The sequence below is a fragment of the Trachemys scripta genome, chromosome 13 (genome assembly GCF_013100865.1).
Source record: "Trachemys scripta elegans isolate TJP31775 chromosome 13, CAS_Tse_1.0, whole genome shotgun sequence".
Taxonomy (NCBI): Eukaryota; Metazoa; Chordata; order Testudines; family Emydidae; genus Trachemys; species Trachemys scripta.
The window spans coordinates 38,499,006-38,515,276 of NC_048310.1; the positions used below are offsets into that span (position 1 = coordinate 38,499,006).

Below are 16,271 nucleotides of genomic sequence, written 5' to 3' on the forward strand. Positions count from 1 at the left end.
CCCTCTCTTCGCCATGGGAGCCAGCCTGGAAAGCAAACCAGCTGCCCTGCTTCTAAAAATACATCCACTTCACGAAAAAAGTGCCCACAACTCCTGCCAATACAGTAATCAATCGCGGTATCACGGGAGCATGGGGTGGCATGTTTGCCTTGCAGCGGATGTTCCCATGGCCCCCAGTCCCCTCACTGGCCCTACTCTGACCCATACTGGCACTGGGGATAAAAGACCTGCAGCCTCGTCTCGTCCACCCTGTCTGCACGCCTCAGCCTCGTTGCTAGCATGGCTGCTCTGTGGCTGCTCTCCTGCCTGGCGCTCCTCGGCACGGCTCATGGTAAGCCAGGCGGGCCCTTCTCTGCTTGGGCTGCATAATCCATTAAGCGACAGCCTCATCCGGGCTCCGGAGGCCCTGTGTGGGGACATAGCAGCGCAGACTGTGCTGGTCAGGCTGGAAACTAGAGAGAGACGCCTGGGGCTGGCTGTGTCCAGGAATCCCCGTTAGCTTCATCAGGAGTGTGGCATAGGGGACAGGGAACTCTATTGGGACCTAGGAGATCTGTGTTCTATTCCTGACTGTGCTGCTGGGTGACCTTGGGCATTGCACTGCCCTGCTCTGTGCCTCAGTTTCCCCTCTGTAAAATGGGGCTAATGATCCTGATCTCCTTGTAAAGGGCTTTGATCTTGCTTGATTAAAAGCCCTTGAGTCCTGAATCTGCTGCACTTGCCAGCAGCCAAAATGCTGCACCAGTTGCCAGACCAGGGTTGTTTAATCCAGGCCAGTTTGGCTAGTTATTTTGTGCCTCCTTCAGTGCCCCTCTGTGTGCTTAAGAGCGACAATAGTCTTCAGTGTCGTCTCTAAAATGTTGTGGGGGTGTTGCTGTGGGCTGTTAAGCAGCTGCTACGTTCCACACCAGAGCTGGCTGCATTTCAGCAGCAGGCCAAGCAATGGGTAATGTCTGCTGTAACAGCGGCAGTGAGTGCTGTAGATAAGGTTGCCGCTCTCACCACCTGCCTGCAGTCTGGTGCAGTGACTCTCTGGAGCTCACTCTGGGCAGCTGGAATAGTCTAGGTTTGGCCTCTGCTTAGTGGTGAATTGTGGGAAAGTGGCTCAGCTGCTTTCAGGCGTGAAGAATGGGGTATAAATACAAGGTTCTTTCTGTGTGACCAGCACGAATGGCTGGGAGCTGGCAGGTGAAACGTGGCAGTGAAATATTCCCCACTGGCTGTGTCTGCACTCGCATCGTGCTTAATACCTGGGCGAGGGTTAAAATGCCACCATCCAGGCTCCTCCAGCGCTGCTATTGCTGACGCAGCAGTGGTGGGAGTGGACCAGCGGGAATGATTCTAGCGTGGCTGAGAGCACTCGGGCTGGGAATGGGCTTGGCGTGGAGCCAATCATGATTGTGTGTGAGTCACAGGCGACCGGGTCCCGCTCCCCTTTCATCAGCGGTGTGGCCCCGATGCCCAAATACTGCGCTCAAGCGCGTGAATGCAGCTGGGAGGCAGCCATGTGCACAGGGGAGCCTGTGCTGCACATGAGGCTGGTGGACACCGGCCGGCACTGAGCGTGTGCCAGAGATTACTTTCCCCGCTGAACTATTCAAAAGTGCTAAGGCAGGAGTGCCTGGGCCTGCTGAGTTGAGCAGGGCCTCCCGGGGCCAGCTACCTGCTGCTCGGCTGTGGCGTGGGGGCTGCTGGGCTTTGTCACGGGAGCTGTGCTCTTCGTTGCTCTGCAGCTGGGCCAGTCAAGCTCCTTCGGATGCCAGGAGAGGGACTGCTCTGGCTGACCCCCAGGCACTTGGCACAGGGTGCTCTGGGGCTGGTGACCTTCACAACATCCCCTGGAAAAGAGTTCCACAACTTGACTGTGTGCTGTGTGAAGAAATACTTCCTTTTGTTTGTTTTAAATCTGCTGCCTATTAATTTCACTTGGTGACCCCAGTTCGTATGTTAAATGAAGGGGTAAATAACATTTCCTTATTCACTTTCTCCACACCAGTCATGATTGTATAGACCTCTAGCATATCCCCCCCACCCCAGTCATCTGTTTTCCAAGCCTTATCCGGAATGTTCCATACCCCTAATCATTTTTGTTGCTCTTCTCTGTATCTCTTCCAACTCTACTATAGCTTTTTTGAGATGGGGCAACCACACCTGCACGCAGTATTCAAGGTGTGGGCGTACCATGGATTTATATAGAGGCAATACGATATTTTCTGTGTTATCTATCCCTTTCTTAATGACTCCCAACATTCTGTTCGCTTTTTTGACTGCCGCTGCACATTGAGTGGATGATTTCAGAGAACTATCCACAGTGACTCCAAGATCTCGTTCATGAGTGGACCAGCTAAGTTAGACCCCAGCATTGTGTATGTATATACACTAAATGCACGGCTGCCACGAGGGTTGGTGATGCTGCACGGTGCCAGGCAGGCTGCCCCAGACAGTGTCTCTGGGTTTTCATTCTGAATAGGAAGGTTCCACAATCTCAGACTCCTCCGCGTAACCCCTTCTGGGCCAGGCTCTGGCAATTGTTCCGCCAGGCACTGCCCATGCTCTCACCAGGCTGCAGGAGGGAGATGGGCTGGAGTGTCTCTGGGTAGCTGGCGCTGTGGCCCCAGGGTGCCAGTGGGGAGCGGGCGGAGACCCAGGCTGACTCCCTTTCCCTGCCAGGCTGTGGTGTGCAGAAAATCCAACCCATCATCAGCGGCTACGCCCGCATTGTGAATGGTGAGGAGGCGGTTCCCGGATCCTGGCCCTGGCAGGTCTCCCTGCAGGTAAGAAGGGTGGGGATGTCTCTCTGTTGGTGCCAGGTGCCCTGTCTACTCCCTTCATGCCCCGCCCCGCCCCAGTGGTGACCCGAACTCTTTCCTTGCTTGGCTCCGCCCCCATGGCTCTGTCCCATCTCCAAGCCCTGCCCCCACCAGGGCCGGCTCCATGCACCAGCGGAGGAAGCACGTGCCTGGGGTGGCACATGCTAAGGGGCGGCATTCCGTCCATTCTTGTTGCGGCACAGTCCGAGCGGCTTTTTTTTTTCTCGTTGGGGCAGCAAAAATGGTAGCGCCGGCCCTGGCCCCCCTTTCAGCTCCCAGAGGCCGTACTCCTGCAGCGCAGACGCTGGGGATGAAGTCGTGGGAAGGGCGGCTCTTGGACACTACCCCCACCCAATAGGGCACTCCTACCCCCACCCCATGGTGTATGACAAGCACAGGCCCGTGTGGCTCCTGCTCATAGAAGCAGAAGTGCCAGATTCAGTCCCTGCTGCCAGTGACCCTCGGGGGAGGCTGCAGAGAGCTTGTGGCTGAGGCCAAGGGAAGGTGCCCTCCTAGCTGCCGAGGGCCATGCCTTAGCTGGACACTGCAATTGTTTTCAGTGTGGTTCGACCTTGCTGGCAATATCCGGAGGGCATGGGCCCTGGGGCGGGGGGCCTTTCTAGGGCCTTACAGTCTCCCCATGGTTGGCAATTGCAGCAGTCGCAGACGAACAGCTGGCACTTCTGTGGTGGCTCCCTGGTCAGCGAGCGTTGGGTGGTGACAGCTGCGCACTGCGGAGTGACGTGAGTGGGGACCGCCCTGGGGATGGGCTGGGGGGGAAGGGGAGGAGGGGAGATAAGACACATGGCTTAGCAGCCTGTCTGATGCCGCTTGAAGGGGGGGATGGGCCCCGTGGGGCAGCTGAGTGCTGCTAGCCCAGGGTCAGGCTCCAGCCCCAGCCATGGAGATGTCACTTCCCCTTGCCCTTCGAGATCACACCTAGCGCCCGGACGATTGTTCCAGCCCCCAATCCCGTAATGCTGGGCTGCCCCCAGCATGGCAGGCTGCATGGGCTAACCCATCAAACAGACCAAGGGGAAAACTGTGCCTGATCCAGCCAGGTTGCTGCCCGCATGGAAGGCCCCAGCTACGTGCAGGGGAAGGCTCCCTCTGCACGGGTGAACAGTCCCGGGTGCACCTGGGCACTAGCCCCAGTCAGGCAGGAACGCCCGCTGCATGGCCAAATGCACCAGCTACAACTCACGGGCCCAATGGCACGTCAGTGAGTGCTGACAGGATCAGCAGGGATGGGGCTAGCTTGGCACCACTGGCTGCTAGCTCCCCATCCCACAGTGCCCCACACATCGCCCTTCGCTGGGGGTGATCCCAGCTCTCCCGGGACACTAACTGCCCTCTCTTCTGGCCCCAGAAAATCCAACGTGGTGGTGCTCGGGGAACACGACCGCAGCTCCTCCCAAGAGAAAGTGCAGAAACTGGCCATCCAGCAGGTGAGTGAGTGCTTGCTCGGTGCCGACCCACTGCAGGCGGGGGAGCCTGGCACAGACGCTGAGCCTCTGGGTACAACCCCCGGTGGGTGCCATGAGCCCCCAGGGTTGCTGTCTGCTCGCTGCCTCTGTGCAGCCCCGCTCTACAGAGTGAGCTCTCCGGGGGGTGAGATGGGGAACAGCTGTGAACTCCTGTGTGAGTGTATGTGCTCCAGGCCTGGGGGCATTGTGCCAGCACCACAGCCAGTGAGGGAGCTCAGCTGGGGCAGCTGCCCCTGCAGGGGTGCAGTGGGGGTTCCCCTCCAGAGCCACCCAATTGTGCCAGCCACTGCAGCGTCAGGCTATGGCCCTGTCTCACACAGCCTGGCCCCCCGAGGGATCTGACTGCTGCCCTGCTCCAGCCATGCGGGGCGTGCCCCATGCGTGGAGAGTCACTGCCTCCGCACACAGCCTGTGCCCCATGGGACCCGGTGCCCTCCTGAGAGACTGCAGCTCCCAGCAGCCCTCTCTGGGTGCAGCGGGCATTGGGAGCAGTGGGAGGTTGCCTGCCACATGCTGCCTGCTAGCTCTAAGGAGCAGACTCAGCGGCTGCCCCAGGCCTGGTGAGGCCGGCTGGTCTCAGTGCCCGCTGAATGTACCCTGGCCAGGCACCATGGCAACGGGGTCCATGTGAGTACCCTCGCCGTGGGGGAGGGGTAGCTGCAGGAACCTGTCCTCATAGGCCTGTCTCTCTGCTGCAGGTTTTCACCCACCCGCAGTATAACTCCAACACCATCAATAATGACATTGCGCTCATCAAGCTGGCCACGGCCGCGGAGCTGGGCAGCACTGTGGCCCCGGTGTGTCTGGCAGCCGCCGGGGAGCAGTACCGGAGTGGCCAGCTCTGCGTCACCACTGGCTGGGGCAAGACCCGCTACAACGGTACGTCCTCCTGGTGCCTTGGGTAGTGGAGCCCACATAGCCTTAGGGCCAACTTCAACGGCCAGTTTGGCTGGGTCACTCACACGCATTGCGGGGTAGGACCCAGGGCTAGGAATCGCGAGATCAAGGGCAGTTAGTTACGCACCTTATGCCTCAGTTTCCCCACCTGTAGGCGGGGGACAGTAATGCTGAGAGGCTGTGCACTCTGGTGATTGCAAAGCACATTCAGCGTGGGGAGTGAGGGATGCCCGGGGGTGGAGGGGTACATGAGTTTTCCCACATGGCAATACTGAGCTGTCAGCCCCCTGGGGTTCACACCCTCATTGGCATCGGGGCATGTTGGTGGCCCCCCCATGCGCAGAGCACTCCCTGAGGGGAGGTGTGAGAAACCATTGGGCTCTGTTCCTGTCACCAGCCTGGCCTGGACCGAGCCCCTTCTACGCAGGTGGTAAGGGCCAGGGCTGTGGCCTTTCTATAGTGATGTGTCTGGTCTAGACCCAATGTGCCTGGTGCCCACCTAGAGCCACCCATGGGCACGGGGGATCCACAGGTCGGACTTTGAGGCAGCTGTGCATTGAGGCATTGGCAGAGCCGGGCTGGAGCTGGCCCTGGGGGTGTGGGTGGGGGGGGGATCTAACTCCTAGCACGCAAAGCACTGACTGGCCAGCTGGCAGGCCAGCCTGTGAGCCCACCGCTGCCAGGCTGCTGTGGGATGCTGCTTGAGAAGGCCTGGCCAGCTCCCCATGTGTGGGCAGGGGAACGCGAGCCAGGGCAAGTGGGGGAGTGTTGGTGAAAGAGCCTTTTCCTCCGCCTGGGGCCAGAGCTCTCTGGCATCTCCAGTCCCTGGAGAGCCCGGCCTGTGGCTCTGCAATGAGTTGGACCTGGGAACCCAGTGCCTGCTCTTGGGCTGCCCATCTGCCTGCCCCAGCTTTCAGCAGGGTGCATGGGATGCCCAGCCCCACTGGGGAGCCAGGGGCTGTGCCTCGGTAGCAGGACGGGCTGGTTGCGGGGGGCTCCTGTGCAGCTCACCCGTTCCATAGGGTGTGTTTGGCAGCGCACCCAGCTCCCACGTGCAGCACATGTGAGCCACACAGGCCATGCGCCATGTCATGTGGAATGCAGGTGGCGGCTCCGTGGGGTGCGGCCCTGACCCTGCCCTCTCTCCGCTCCCTTTCCAGCCTTAAGCACCCCAAGCAAACTGCAGCAGACGGCGCTGCCCCTGCTGACTAATGAGGAGTGTAAAAACTACTGGGACGGCAACATCCTGGACTCAATGATCTGCGCTGGAGCAGCCGGCTCCTCCTCCTGCATGGTATGGCCCCAGGGCTGGGGCTGCCCCGCTGGCCAACCTCCTTCCACCTCCAGCGCAGGCTCACGCCCTCTGCTGGCCGCTCTGCGCCTCTACTAGCCCTGCGGCCTGGCCACACATGGCTACCTTGCTTGAACCCTGCTGTGGTCTTCTGCTCCCCAGTCTGGGTGTGTGTGGGGGAAGGGCACAGTGATCCCACGCAGGGCGTGAAACCCTCATGCCTGTTGCATGGGCCCATAGAGGCATTGTCCAGAGCACTGACTGGCTCAGTCATTGCTGCTTGGCTAGGACGGTGCCTGTGGCCCAGGGTGGGAAGCAGGGGAGCGTGAGCTCTTGGCTGGCCGTGGTTCCTCATCTTGGGGTCACCAGGCCGGGGAGAATGTGCCAATCCAGGGACAGGGTCCTTGTCCTTCTGGCAGCAAAGGCAGGCATTCTGCCCTGGGCAGGGGAGGGTGCTCCTGGTCTGATCTCTCCAGCGCAGCTCCTCCCCAGCGTGGCACAGGAGGGCGAGATCCAGGCTAGCAGGGGCCCCACTTTGGGATGATCCCTGGCAGGGTGTCTGGGCAAGGGGCTGGCACTGGAGGGCCTGGTGCCCAGCTCTCTGAAGCCCTGGCGGCTGAGCCTGCATCTCCATCTGCTTCACAGGGTGACTCCGGCGGCCCCCTTGTCTGCCAGGAGAACAGAGTCTGGTATCTGGTGGGCATCGTGTCCTGGGGTAGCAGCCGCTGCGCCACTACCTCGCCAGGCGTCTACGCCCGCGTGAGCCTGCTCCGCCCATGGATCGACAGCATCATGGCCAACAACTGAGCCTGGCGGGGGGGCTCCTAATGGCTAGGCCCCAGCTCCACGGCTGCAGCTCTGCATCCTTCTCTCGCCGCAGGTGACCTAGTTCTACCTGGCTCAGACGCAGCCCCGCGGCCTTCCAATAAAACCCTTCTGCAGCATTGGGCCTCCGAGTTCCTGCCGTCTTCAGGGCACTAGCACGCTGTGTCCAAGGGACCGGGCACAGCCTGGGCACCACATGCCAGCTGCAGCTGACCCAGCAGGGGGTGCTCACACCCACCACGCCTAGGCAGGGCCCACACCTGGTGAAGCCGCCTTTAAGTTCCCTACCCCTCAACTGAGCTTTGTGCCCGTGGCCAGCCAGGCTGTGGCCGCTGGCGTGGAGCTGGGGAAGCTGATCCATGAGGGAAGCCCCCTCTCTACCCCGGCATGGGGGAAGAAGCTTCCAGGAGCATCGCATGAGCCCCAGCCTGGCTATGAGGGCCACCCTCCTTACCCCCCAGGGAGAGCTCAGCGGGGCACAGGGTTAGCAGGGGCCATCTAGGTCTTGGATGGACTAGAGACATGAACCAGGCTTCGCCCCCATTGCTTAGTGCATCCCCACCAGCCAAACTGCTGTTTGAGCCCTCTCCCAGGTTTGCCTCCCTCACACGGAGCTATCCGCAGCTCCCGCCATGCACCGTATGCTGGGAGATTCTCCCCCCCTCCATGTGTGTGGGGTAACTGAGGGTCAGGGTGCGCCCATGCTGGCTTCAAGGTCTGCACAGCTCAGCCTGACCCACTAGCTAGCTCTGGCGTGGGCGGTAGCTCACTGCATAGCGCAGGACCCAGGTCAGTGGTTCGGGGCATTGGCCATGTCTCCAGCGTGGAGCTCATGGCTCCCACGTGCCCTCTCGTGATCACGGCAGCCCAATCCTGCCTTTTCAGGCCTGGGCCACACATTGCCAGGGCCATGCTTGCTGGCTGGGCCGCGTTTGGGCAACTCCACTGCCGGAGCTAAACACCAGCTGGTCAGTTTGGGGGTAGCAGACGCCTCAGCTGCGTACCTGGCAGGGCCAGTAGCAGGTGAGTCACACCTGGCTGTGGAGGCTGTTCAATGCCCCCAGTCATTGCACCTAATGATGCCCCAGAGAAGCCATCGCCGAATAAAGCTGGTCCCATGGCTACAGTCGCAGCCTCATGATGTACTTACCTGGTGCAGCCACTGGTGGGAGACAAAGCCATGCTGCACGCAGGTGCGACGGTGCATCTCCAAGAGCCGTGATGGCTCCAGCCACAGCCCTGTGCAGGGGCTGAACTCAGAGCTGGTGCTAGCAGGTGGCCTAGACGGGATTGGGTCTGCATGCCAGAGTGCAGGCCCCACAGCTTGTGGGCATCTTGCTCAGGATTGTGGCACTCAGCCACTTGGAGAGATTCCCCTAGTTCTCAGGACACTAGTGTAGTGGAAGCTGTGTGGTTTGCCCAGCTCTGCAAGCAGCCCGGAGCCCTCTGTAGAAAACCGTGCTCTGTCCTCCTTGTCTGGACCGGCACTTAGCGTTCCTGTCTGCTGTTACCCAGCCAAAACGCTCCACGCGCAAGGTGGCTGCAATCAGGGCCAGCTCCAGCATTTCTGCCGCCCCAAGCAAAAAAAAAAAAAAAAAAGCCACGATCAGCGGTGGCAGTTTAGTGGCAGGTCCTTCGCTCCCAGAAGGAGTGAGGAACCTGCCACCCCCGAATTGCCGCAGGTGCTACCCCTCTCCCTTGGCTGCCCCAAGCACCTGCTTGTTAAGCTGGTGCCTGGAGCTGGCCCCGGCTGCAATTCAGTGCTGGATGAACGATCCATGTCTAGCGGCCGGTGCTCTGGGAGGAACAGCCCTCTAGAAATGCAAGTCCTTGGCTGGCTGCTTGTTTCCTCCCTTCCCCAGTGCTGCACCATGTATAACCAATCCAGCTTCTGGTCACCCCTGGAGTCACCGTCTCTACCCCCTCCACAGCCCCTTCTCCACCTCTGGTCTGCTGAGCCCATCCACTCGTCCCAGTGACACAACCCCATAATGCACTCCCAGACCCATTATCCCCCTCCCTGCCCAGGGCCATAAACAAGAGCGGTTCCCCAGCAGCCTGCACCACTGGCCCCCAGCTTCCCCTTCCCTGCTGGTTCCCAGCACTACTGGTTTTGGATGGAAAAACGGCTGTTTTGGCAGCATGTGACAGGGCCCCTTTCAGCTCCCTGGTAGGGCTTCCTTGGAAGGAAAGGACCTTCCTGCTGCCGTTCCAACTCCGGTGCCGCGCTGGGTGGCCGGCTGGGCGAATGTTTCCAGGAAATTCAGCGTTTTGACAATCGGCCCCAAAAAATAAACAACAAAAATAAAAGTTTGTTTCCTTTTCATATAATTTTTTTGGGGGGGACGTTGCAAACAGCCCTGCCCCTGCGAGACCCTGGTGGGCCAACACAGATGATCGACTCTGCTGCCTCCTTGGCATTTGCACTGTACACAAACTGAGGGGGGCTGGCCAAGCTACTGAGGAAAGGAGTGGGGCTGTCTAGCCCCAAAGATTGTTAGCAGTAGGGCTTTGTATGGGGTTAGTGGCCGGAGACCCAGTCAGGATCAAGGCCCCATTGTGCAACATGACAGTGGTAGCCCTACAATACCCCTATTGTTCAATTGTCAGGGGCACTTTAGTAATGAGGCCCAGTGCTTACCGGCACCGAAGCTCTCAGCACCGTACATCCTCCCCATTTTACAGCTAGGGACACGGAGGCAGAGACTGGGGAAGTGACTTGCTTACAGGCATCCTGCAGGCCAGGGGCAGAAGCGGGAATGAAGCTGGGCTTTCCTGCGTCCCAGGCGCAATACACTAGGCTGCATGCTTTATTGCAAGTGACCCCACAAAAACAGCCACTTGAGGTAGGCTCCCATGTTGTTCCATGTGGGGCGAAATCCTGTGGTCACCGACGTCATTAGTAAAATGCCCAACTAAAGCCAAGGCCAGAAGGGACCAGTGTGATCATCTAGTCTGACCCCCTGCACAGCCCAGGCCAGAGCCCTGCCCACTATCACTCCTACAGCAGAGCTCTTAGAAAAGCAGCAAATCTCCATTTAAAAATGGTCAGTGACGGAGAACTCCCCAGGACCCTTGGTAAATTGTTCCAGTGATTAATTATTCTCATTGTTAAAAACTGACACCTTATTTCCAGTCTCAATTTGTCTAGTGTCAACTTCCAGCCATTGGCTTGTGTGAGACCTTTGTCTGCTAAACTGAAGAGCCCATTGTTAAATATTTGTTCCCCATGTGGGTACTTACAGACTGTGTCAAGTCCCCCTGAACCTTCTCTTTGGGTGGAGGGATGGCTCAGCGATTTGAGCATTGGCCCGCTAAACCCAGGGTTGTGAGTTCAATCCTTGAGAGGGCCACTTAGGGATCTGGGGCAAAATCAGTACTTGGTCCTGCTAGTGAAGGCAGGGGGCTGGACTCGATGACCTTTCAAGGTCCCTTCCAGTTCTAGGAGATAGGATATCTCCATTAATTTATTTATTTTAAGATAAGCAGATTGAGGTCCTAGGGTCTACCACTATCAGGCAGGTTTTCTGATTCTTTATTCATTCTCGTGGCTCTTCTCTGACCCTCTCCAATTATCAACATCCTTCTTGAACTGTGCACACCACAACTGGACACAGAATTCCAGCAGTGGTCGCACCAGGGCCACATGCAGAGATCAAAGAACCTCTCTGCTCCTACTCGAGATTCCCCCGTTTCTGCATGAGCCCTTTTGGCCCCAGCGCTGCATGGGGAGCTCATTTCAGTGGATTATGCACCACAACCCCCAAATCTTTACCCAGGGTGCCCTACTCTTTCCCGCTGAGTTTCCTGCTCAGCCCCATTTTCCTCAGCTGAGCGCCATGAACAAGCAGGCTGCACTCAGTTCCCTGTCAGGCAGCAGCAGCATGCCAATCTTGTGCCCACGGAGCGCCCCCTGTAGGCCAGAGCGACACTGTGTGGGCTAAGGGGATCAGGGCCTACATCCTGATTAACCATGGGCAGGAAAGAACCCAGCTGAGGAGAGTGCTAGGAGCTGGCAAACCTCAGTGAGATGCCCAAGCCGAGTGCTGTTGGCACAGGAGTTAGGGATGGAAAACAGCAGCACCCGACATTTACACAGTGTCTTTCACCCCCATAGGGCCACAAAACCCTTGGCAAGCTCTATGCAGCATTCTGCTTCCCTGCTAGCGACATGCAGCCACCTCTGGGGTGAAACCTGGCAGCTGGAATGCCACACCTCAGTGGGCTGATCCTAGAGGCGAGTGAAACGCACCCATCTCTTATTGGGTGCAACAGGAGCTTCAGTGGCCCCTTAGTCAGAGCCCCTGTGTTGCATCTCATGAGAGCTGACCCAGCAGCACAGCACCTGCTGGCTGGGGTATGGGCTTGGTACTGACTCCACGGGATGGGCAACCCCCAGGAACCCAACACTGCCAGTGGGTCTCCCATTCATAGTGACTCAGCCCCAGACTGCTTAGCTGGCGAGCAACACGGGACCACAGAGGGCACTGAGATAACGGCCTTATCAGCCAGGTACTTGGGGGCTTTCTGACTCCAGCCCATGCCTTGGAGCTCCCGCTGGGAGAGGATAAGTTCTCACATCTCCATCTGCCATGGGAACATGGGATCCCATCTCCTCTGCATTCCGGGCAACGCTCACACACCAGTCTCCCCCCCCCCCCCCCCCCCAAAACACAACCACAAGGCAGAGGGGTTCTAGGCAAACCTTTATGCTGCCATGCCAGCAGGCTCCATAGCAATGAGTATCCATACAGGCCGTGAGGTACTCCAGAGATCCGGGAACCCCCACATTTCAAGGCACCAATTTCGATTCGCATTACTGCTACAGCCGATCTTAGCAAAACCCAACCATGACATGCCACGGTGAGGCACACCTCCCTGCGTCCATCCTGCCGGCCCCAGGGGCTGTCTGTTAGGCCAGGCAATGGACACACAGACACTCCTCCAGCTTACAGTTTAACTGTACTTATATAAATCTTTCCCCCATTGGACTCTGTCAGTTTCCTTTTCATCTCCACCCAGATACCATTGGATTGATTCGTTCTGCACAATTAAACGGCTGTCAATTAGCAGAGAGAGCTCATTAATTAGATCAGGCCCCAAAGTCAATGGAAATCACACTTGCCCCTAACTGTCAGCTGACACTACTGGACTTCCCTTTGATTGCTCGCGCCCGCTCTAATTGCATTGCTCCGATTCAAATTCGAGTTCTTTTTTTAAATATCGCCCACTGGCCTAAGGCGCTCTGAATCCATCACGAACAATAATTTGCCTCTATGGCTTCGTTACGGGAAGCCCAGGGCCCCCTCTTCTTTCCGAGGCCACAACCTCTCTCCTGGCTCTCCAGCCTTTCACCTCAAAGCGTCCTTAACAAATTGCCAGCGCGGCCTAAAAACTACCTCGCTCTTCGGGGCAAAGGGGGAAGAGCGAACAGGAGCCCAGCATTGTCACTTGTGCCCCGCCTCTGCCCCCTGCGCCCAATGGGAGTCTTTAAATATTTACAAGCCCGTTTACACTCGTCTCATGCTCTGCTGTGCAGAGGCAGTCGTTAATAGCAGACTGATCTCTCTGAGTAGTTCCCAGCGTGGTGTGTACTGGTGAGGCCGTCACATGGCCGCCAGCTGCCCCAGCACCATCCTGAACTGCTGTGTGCTGCTGGCCAGGTCTTTGACCCGCTCCACCATGTCCTTGGCAGCGGAGGGGGACGGGTAGTGGAGGGCGGCGGCCTTGGTGGTCACCACGATCTCCTTGAGCATGTCACACAGCAGGTTGCTGTAGTGGGTGACCTTGTGGCGCACGTCCTGCGCACGGGCTTGGCGTGACAGGGTGTCGCCGATGAACACCAGCTTGTGGGCACTGAGGATGACGAACTTGCTGTGGGCCACGAAGATCTTGGGTGGCTGGTTGGTGCCCACGGCGGTAAAGAAGGCGTCCACGGCGTTGGTGAGCGTGGTGAGGTTGGCCTCGCACTGCTCCAGGTAGAAGAGCAGCAGCTGGTGGTCGGAGGGGCACAGGGTGCTGCTGCCCCGCACCTGGGCGTAGTGCTGCGGCGGCGTCCAGCTGGAGAGGTCGTTGTCGATGGGGCGCGTGACCTCCTGCTCCAGCCGCTCAAACTGCTTCAGCTGGGGGGAGACGGACAGCAGGTTAGGGGCAGGGCGTGGGCAGGCCTGGCTGAGTACGACAAAGTGCCCCTGCGGCCCCCTCCCCGTGGCTAGCTCCCGCAACAGCTACTGACTCAGCCAGAGGAGTCAATACCACGCACCTCTGCCACAGTCTGGCACTGTCAATGCTGCCCAAGGGGATTAGGCACTAACTCCCTTTGTTCTTGAAAATCTCTTAGTGTCAAAGTCCCCAGGTCCATCCTGGCTGATGGCAGTGGGGTCAGCACGCCTAGGCCTGGCTCTACTCGCTGACTGGGACACAGACAGACACCCCATTGCGAGCAAGTGTGTTCAGAACCCCAGCCCTAGGCATCAAGGGAAAGGGGAGCAGCGAGGCTCAGATAAAAGCATGGCCATGGGGAGGGAGCCGGAGTCTGTCACTGGGGGCCTGCGGGGCCTGGCCTGGCCATGGGGGAAGGAGCCGGAGTCTGTCCCTGGGGGCCCCGCAGGGCCTGGCCTGGCCACGGGGGAGGGAGCCGGAGTCTGTCCCTGGGGGCCTGCGGGGCCTGGCCTGGCCACGGGGGAAGGAGCCGGAGTCTGTCCCTGGGGGCCCCGCAGGGCCTGGCCTGGCCACGGGGAAGGGAGCCGGAGTCTGTCCCTGGGGGCCCCGCGGGGCCTGGCCTGGCCACGGGGAAGGGAGCTGGAGTCTGTCCCTGGGGGTCCTGCGGGGCCTGGCCTGGCCACAGGGAAGGGAGCTGGTGTCTGATCTGCCTCACGCATTGTCCACAGCATTAATTCCAATTGCAGAATGGTTAAACCTGCCTCCCAAATGTCTGTGCCGGCCCCAGCAAGTCAAAGGAGCAGAGCAGGGAACTGCCGTGTGCGCTGGAGTCTGGACTTGGCTTGACAGCATCCTTCAGCTCCCCAGGGCCGGATCCCATTATTATTTATTATTTGTATTACCCAGCCCCTGGGACTGGGCAGCCTTAGGCCTCTCTTGCCTTCAGGAGGACTCCCCCCAAAGCCAGAGGATCTCCTTCGGGAGACAGGGCGAGCTGGGTGGATCTGCCTGACACGGAGGCTGCACTGTGCATGTCGGGACAGGAGGGGCCCGGGCAGATAGCTGGGCCTTGCTTGGGGAGAGCCATCTACAGTAGAGGACACTTCCCGGCCTCCCCTCATCACTAGCTAAGCCCTGCCTGTGCTCCCCAGGCTCCTGTCAGAGTGCTGTGGGGGTGGGAGCCCCCCCCCCCCCCCCCGAGGGCTGGGCCCCAGTACCTGCTGCTGCTCCAGCTGCCCCTTGCCCTGCCGCATGATGTTGCCTTTTTCCAGCAGCTCCTTCTGGGTTTTCTCAAACTCCTCCTTGCCCTGGAAGACGGGAGGCCAGAGGATGAGTAATGGCCATGGGGGGGAGGGTCCCTTCATTACAGCCCACTGGGGGGTTCCCCTGGTGGGAGCCCGTCCCATGCCAGGGCAGAGATCTGGGACGCCCTCTCTCTGGCACGGAGCACAGCAATGAATGGGGCTGGCCTGGCACAGTCACCCCCTCCCGGCCTGGGGAGCCCTCGCCCTGGGAGACAGCTCTTAGCCCCAGGACAGGTGCAAGGATGTTTTGCGCGGAAACTTCCACCTTGCACCCCCCGCCCCCGAGCGCTATGGCAGCTCTCCCTCCCCCCCGCCCTAAGGAGCCCCCTTGCGGCAGCTCCCCACCACCCCCTCCGCCCTGAGGCGCCCCCCCTGCAGCAGCTCCCCCCCGGCCCAGGGAGCCATGCAGCAGCTCCCCGCCCCAGCTTACCACTGCTCCGCCTCCTCCCCTGAGCACGGTGTTGCCACTCCACTTCTCCCGCCTCCCAGGCTTGCGGCGCCAATCAGCTGTTTGGCGCCGCAAGCCTGGGAGGGAGAGAAGCAGAGTGGGGCGGCGTGCTCAGGGGAGGAGGCGGAGCAGAGATGAGCTGGGGCAGGGAGTTCCCCCGTGTGCCCCCCCCCCCCTCTTGCTGCAGGAGGCCCTCCCTGTGCCCCTCTGCCGCAGCTCCCTCCGCCTAAATGCCGACGACAACCGGGGCCGGCCGAAGATCCGGTCGCCATCGAAGAACCCGAAATGCCGCCCCCCAAATGCTAGCACCCTAGACGACCTCCTTGGTTGCCTAATGGGTTGCACCGGCCCTGCTTAGCCCGTTCCTAGCCCCTCCCCATGCCCCTCACCTCCGGAACGGGCTCTCCAGCTGCCAGCCACTCACCCCTGGGGGGTTGTGAAATTGTTCATAAGTAAAGTTTTATGAATGTAACATTCATTCATAAAACTGGTTACCCCAATAACTGGCTAATTGACCATTAAGATGCTTGTTAAGAGCCATTGCTGTTCTGCCAGCTGCCCTTGTAAATTTCACTTTCAATCCAATTCCTGCTTAAATCACTGAAACTTGCACAGTTTCAACATTGTAACTTCTGCTCACTGTTTGCCATTCATTATGCTTCTCCATATTGTAACTCAAACTCCATTTTAAAATGCTCACTCCATTTTGTAAAAGCCTGCTGCAACCTTCATTTTGCAAAACCCTAATGTAATCTTATTAGTTTAGTTTAGATGTGTGAATGAGGTATGTATGGATGATGGAATCAACCTCCAGCCCCAGCCCGTCACCAGTCACCAACGGCTGAAAATGCAGACAAGAGCCCTAACAAAGTAAAAAGAACAGGAGTACTTGTGGCACCTTAGAGACTAACAAATTTATTAGAGCATAAGCTTTCGTGGGCTGCAGCCCACTTCTTCGGATGCATATAGAGTGGAACATATATTGAGGAGATAGATAGATAGATACACATACACACACACACACACACACACACACACACACACACA

At 58.9% G+C, this 16,271-nt stretch overlaps 2 protein-coding genes across 2 annotated transcripts; one reads left to right on the forward strand and one right to left on the reverse strand.

Annotated features, from left to right (window-relative positions):
- The first annotated feature begins 226 nt into the window (after positions 1-226).
- LOC117886625 (chymotrypsinogen A-like) lies at positions 227-7,416 on the forward strand. Its single transcript, XM_034788615.1, has 7 exons — positions 227-331; positions 2,671-2,774; positions 3,468-3,553; positions 4,180-4,258; positions 4,996-5,176; positions 6,355-6,488; positions 7,131-7,416. The coding sequence occupies exons 1-7, from the start codon at positions 280-282 to the stop codon at positions 7,290-7,292; spliced, it is 798 nt and encodes a 265-aa protein (XP_034644506.1). The 5' UTR covers positions 227-279; the 3' UTR covers positions 7,293-7,416.
- A 4,587-nt stretch (positions 7,417-12,003) lies between these two features.
- Positions 12,004-15,029, reverse strand: BCAR1 (BCAR1 scaffold protein, Cas family member). Its single transcript, XM_034788726.1, has 2 exons — positions 14,690-15,029; positions 12,004-13,432 (listed from the first exon to the last, which is right to left on the reverse strand). Exons 1-2 carry the CDS (start codon positions 14,876-14,878, stop codon positions 12,917-12,919), a joined length of 705 nt encoding a protein of 234 aa, XP_034644617.1. The 5' UTR covers positions 14,879-15,029; the 3' UTR covers positions 12,004-12,916.
- Between the last annotated feature and the right edge of the window lie 1,242 nt (positions 15,030-16,271).

Coding starts and splice junctions, on each gene's coding strand:
- LOC117886625 (XM_034788615.1), top strand. CDS start 280: ATGGCTGCTCTGTGGCTGCTCTCCTGCCTGGCGCTCCTCGGCACGGCT. Junction 332..2,670: donor GCTCCTCGGCACGGCTCATG/GTAAGCCAGGCG, acceptor TTTCCCTGCCAG/GCTGTGGTGTGCAGAAAATC. Junction 4,259..4,995: donor AGAAACTGGCCATCCAGCAG/GTGAGTGAGTGC, acceptor TCTCTGCTGCAG/GTTTTCACCCACCCGCAGTA.
- BCAR1 (XM_034788726.1), bottom strand. CDS start 14,878: ATGGGACGGGCTCCCACCAGGGGAACCCCCCAGTGGGCTGTAATGAAG. Junction 13,433..14,689: donor GGCAGCTGGAGCAGCAGCAG/GTACTGGGGCCC, acceptor GTCTCCCCCCAG/CTGAAGCAGTTTGAGCGGCT.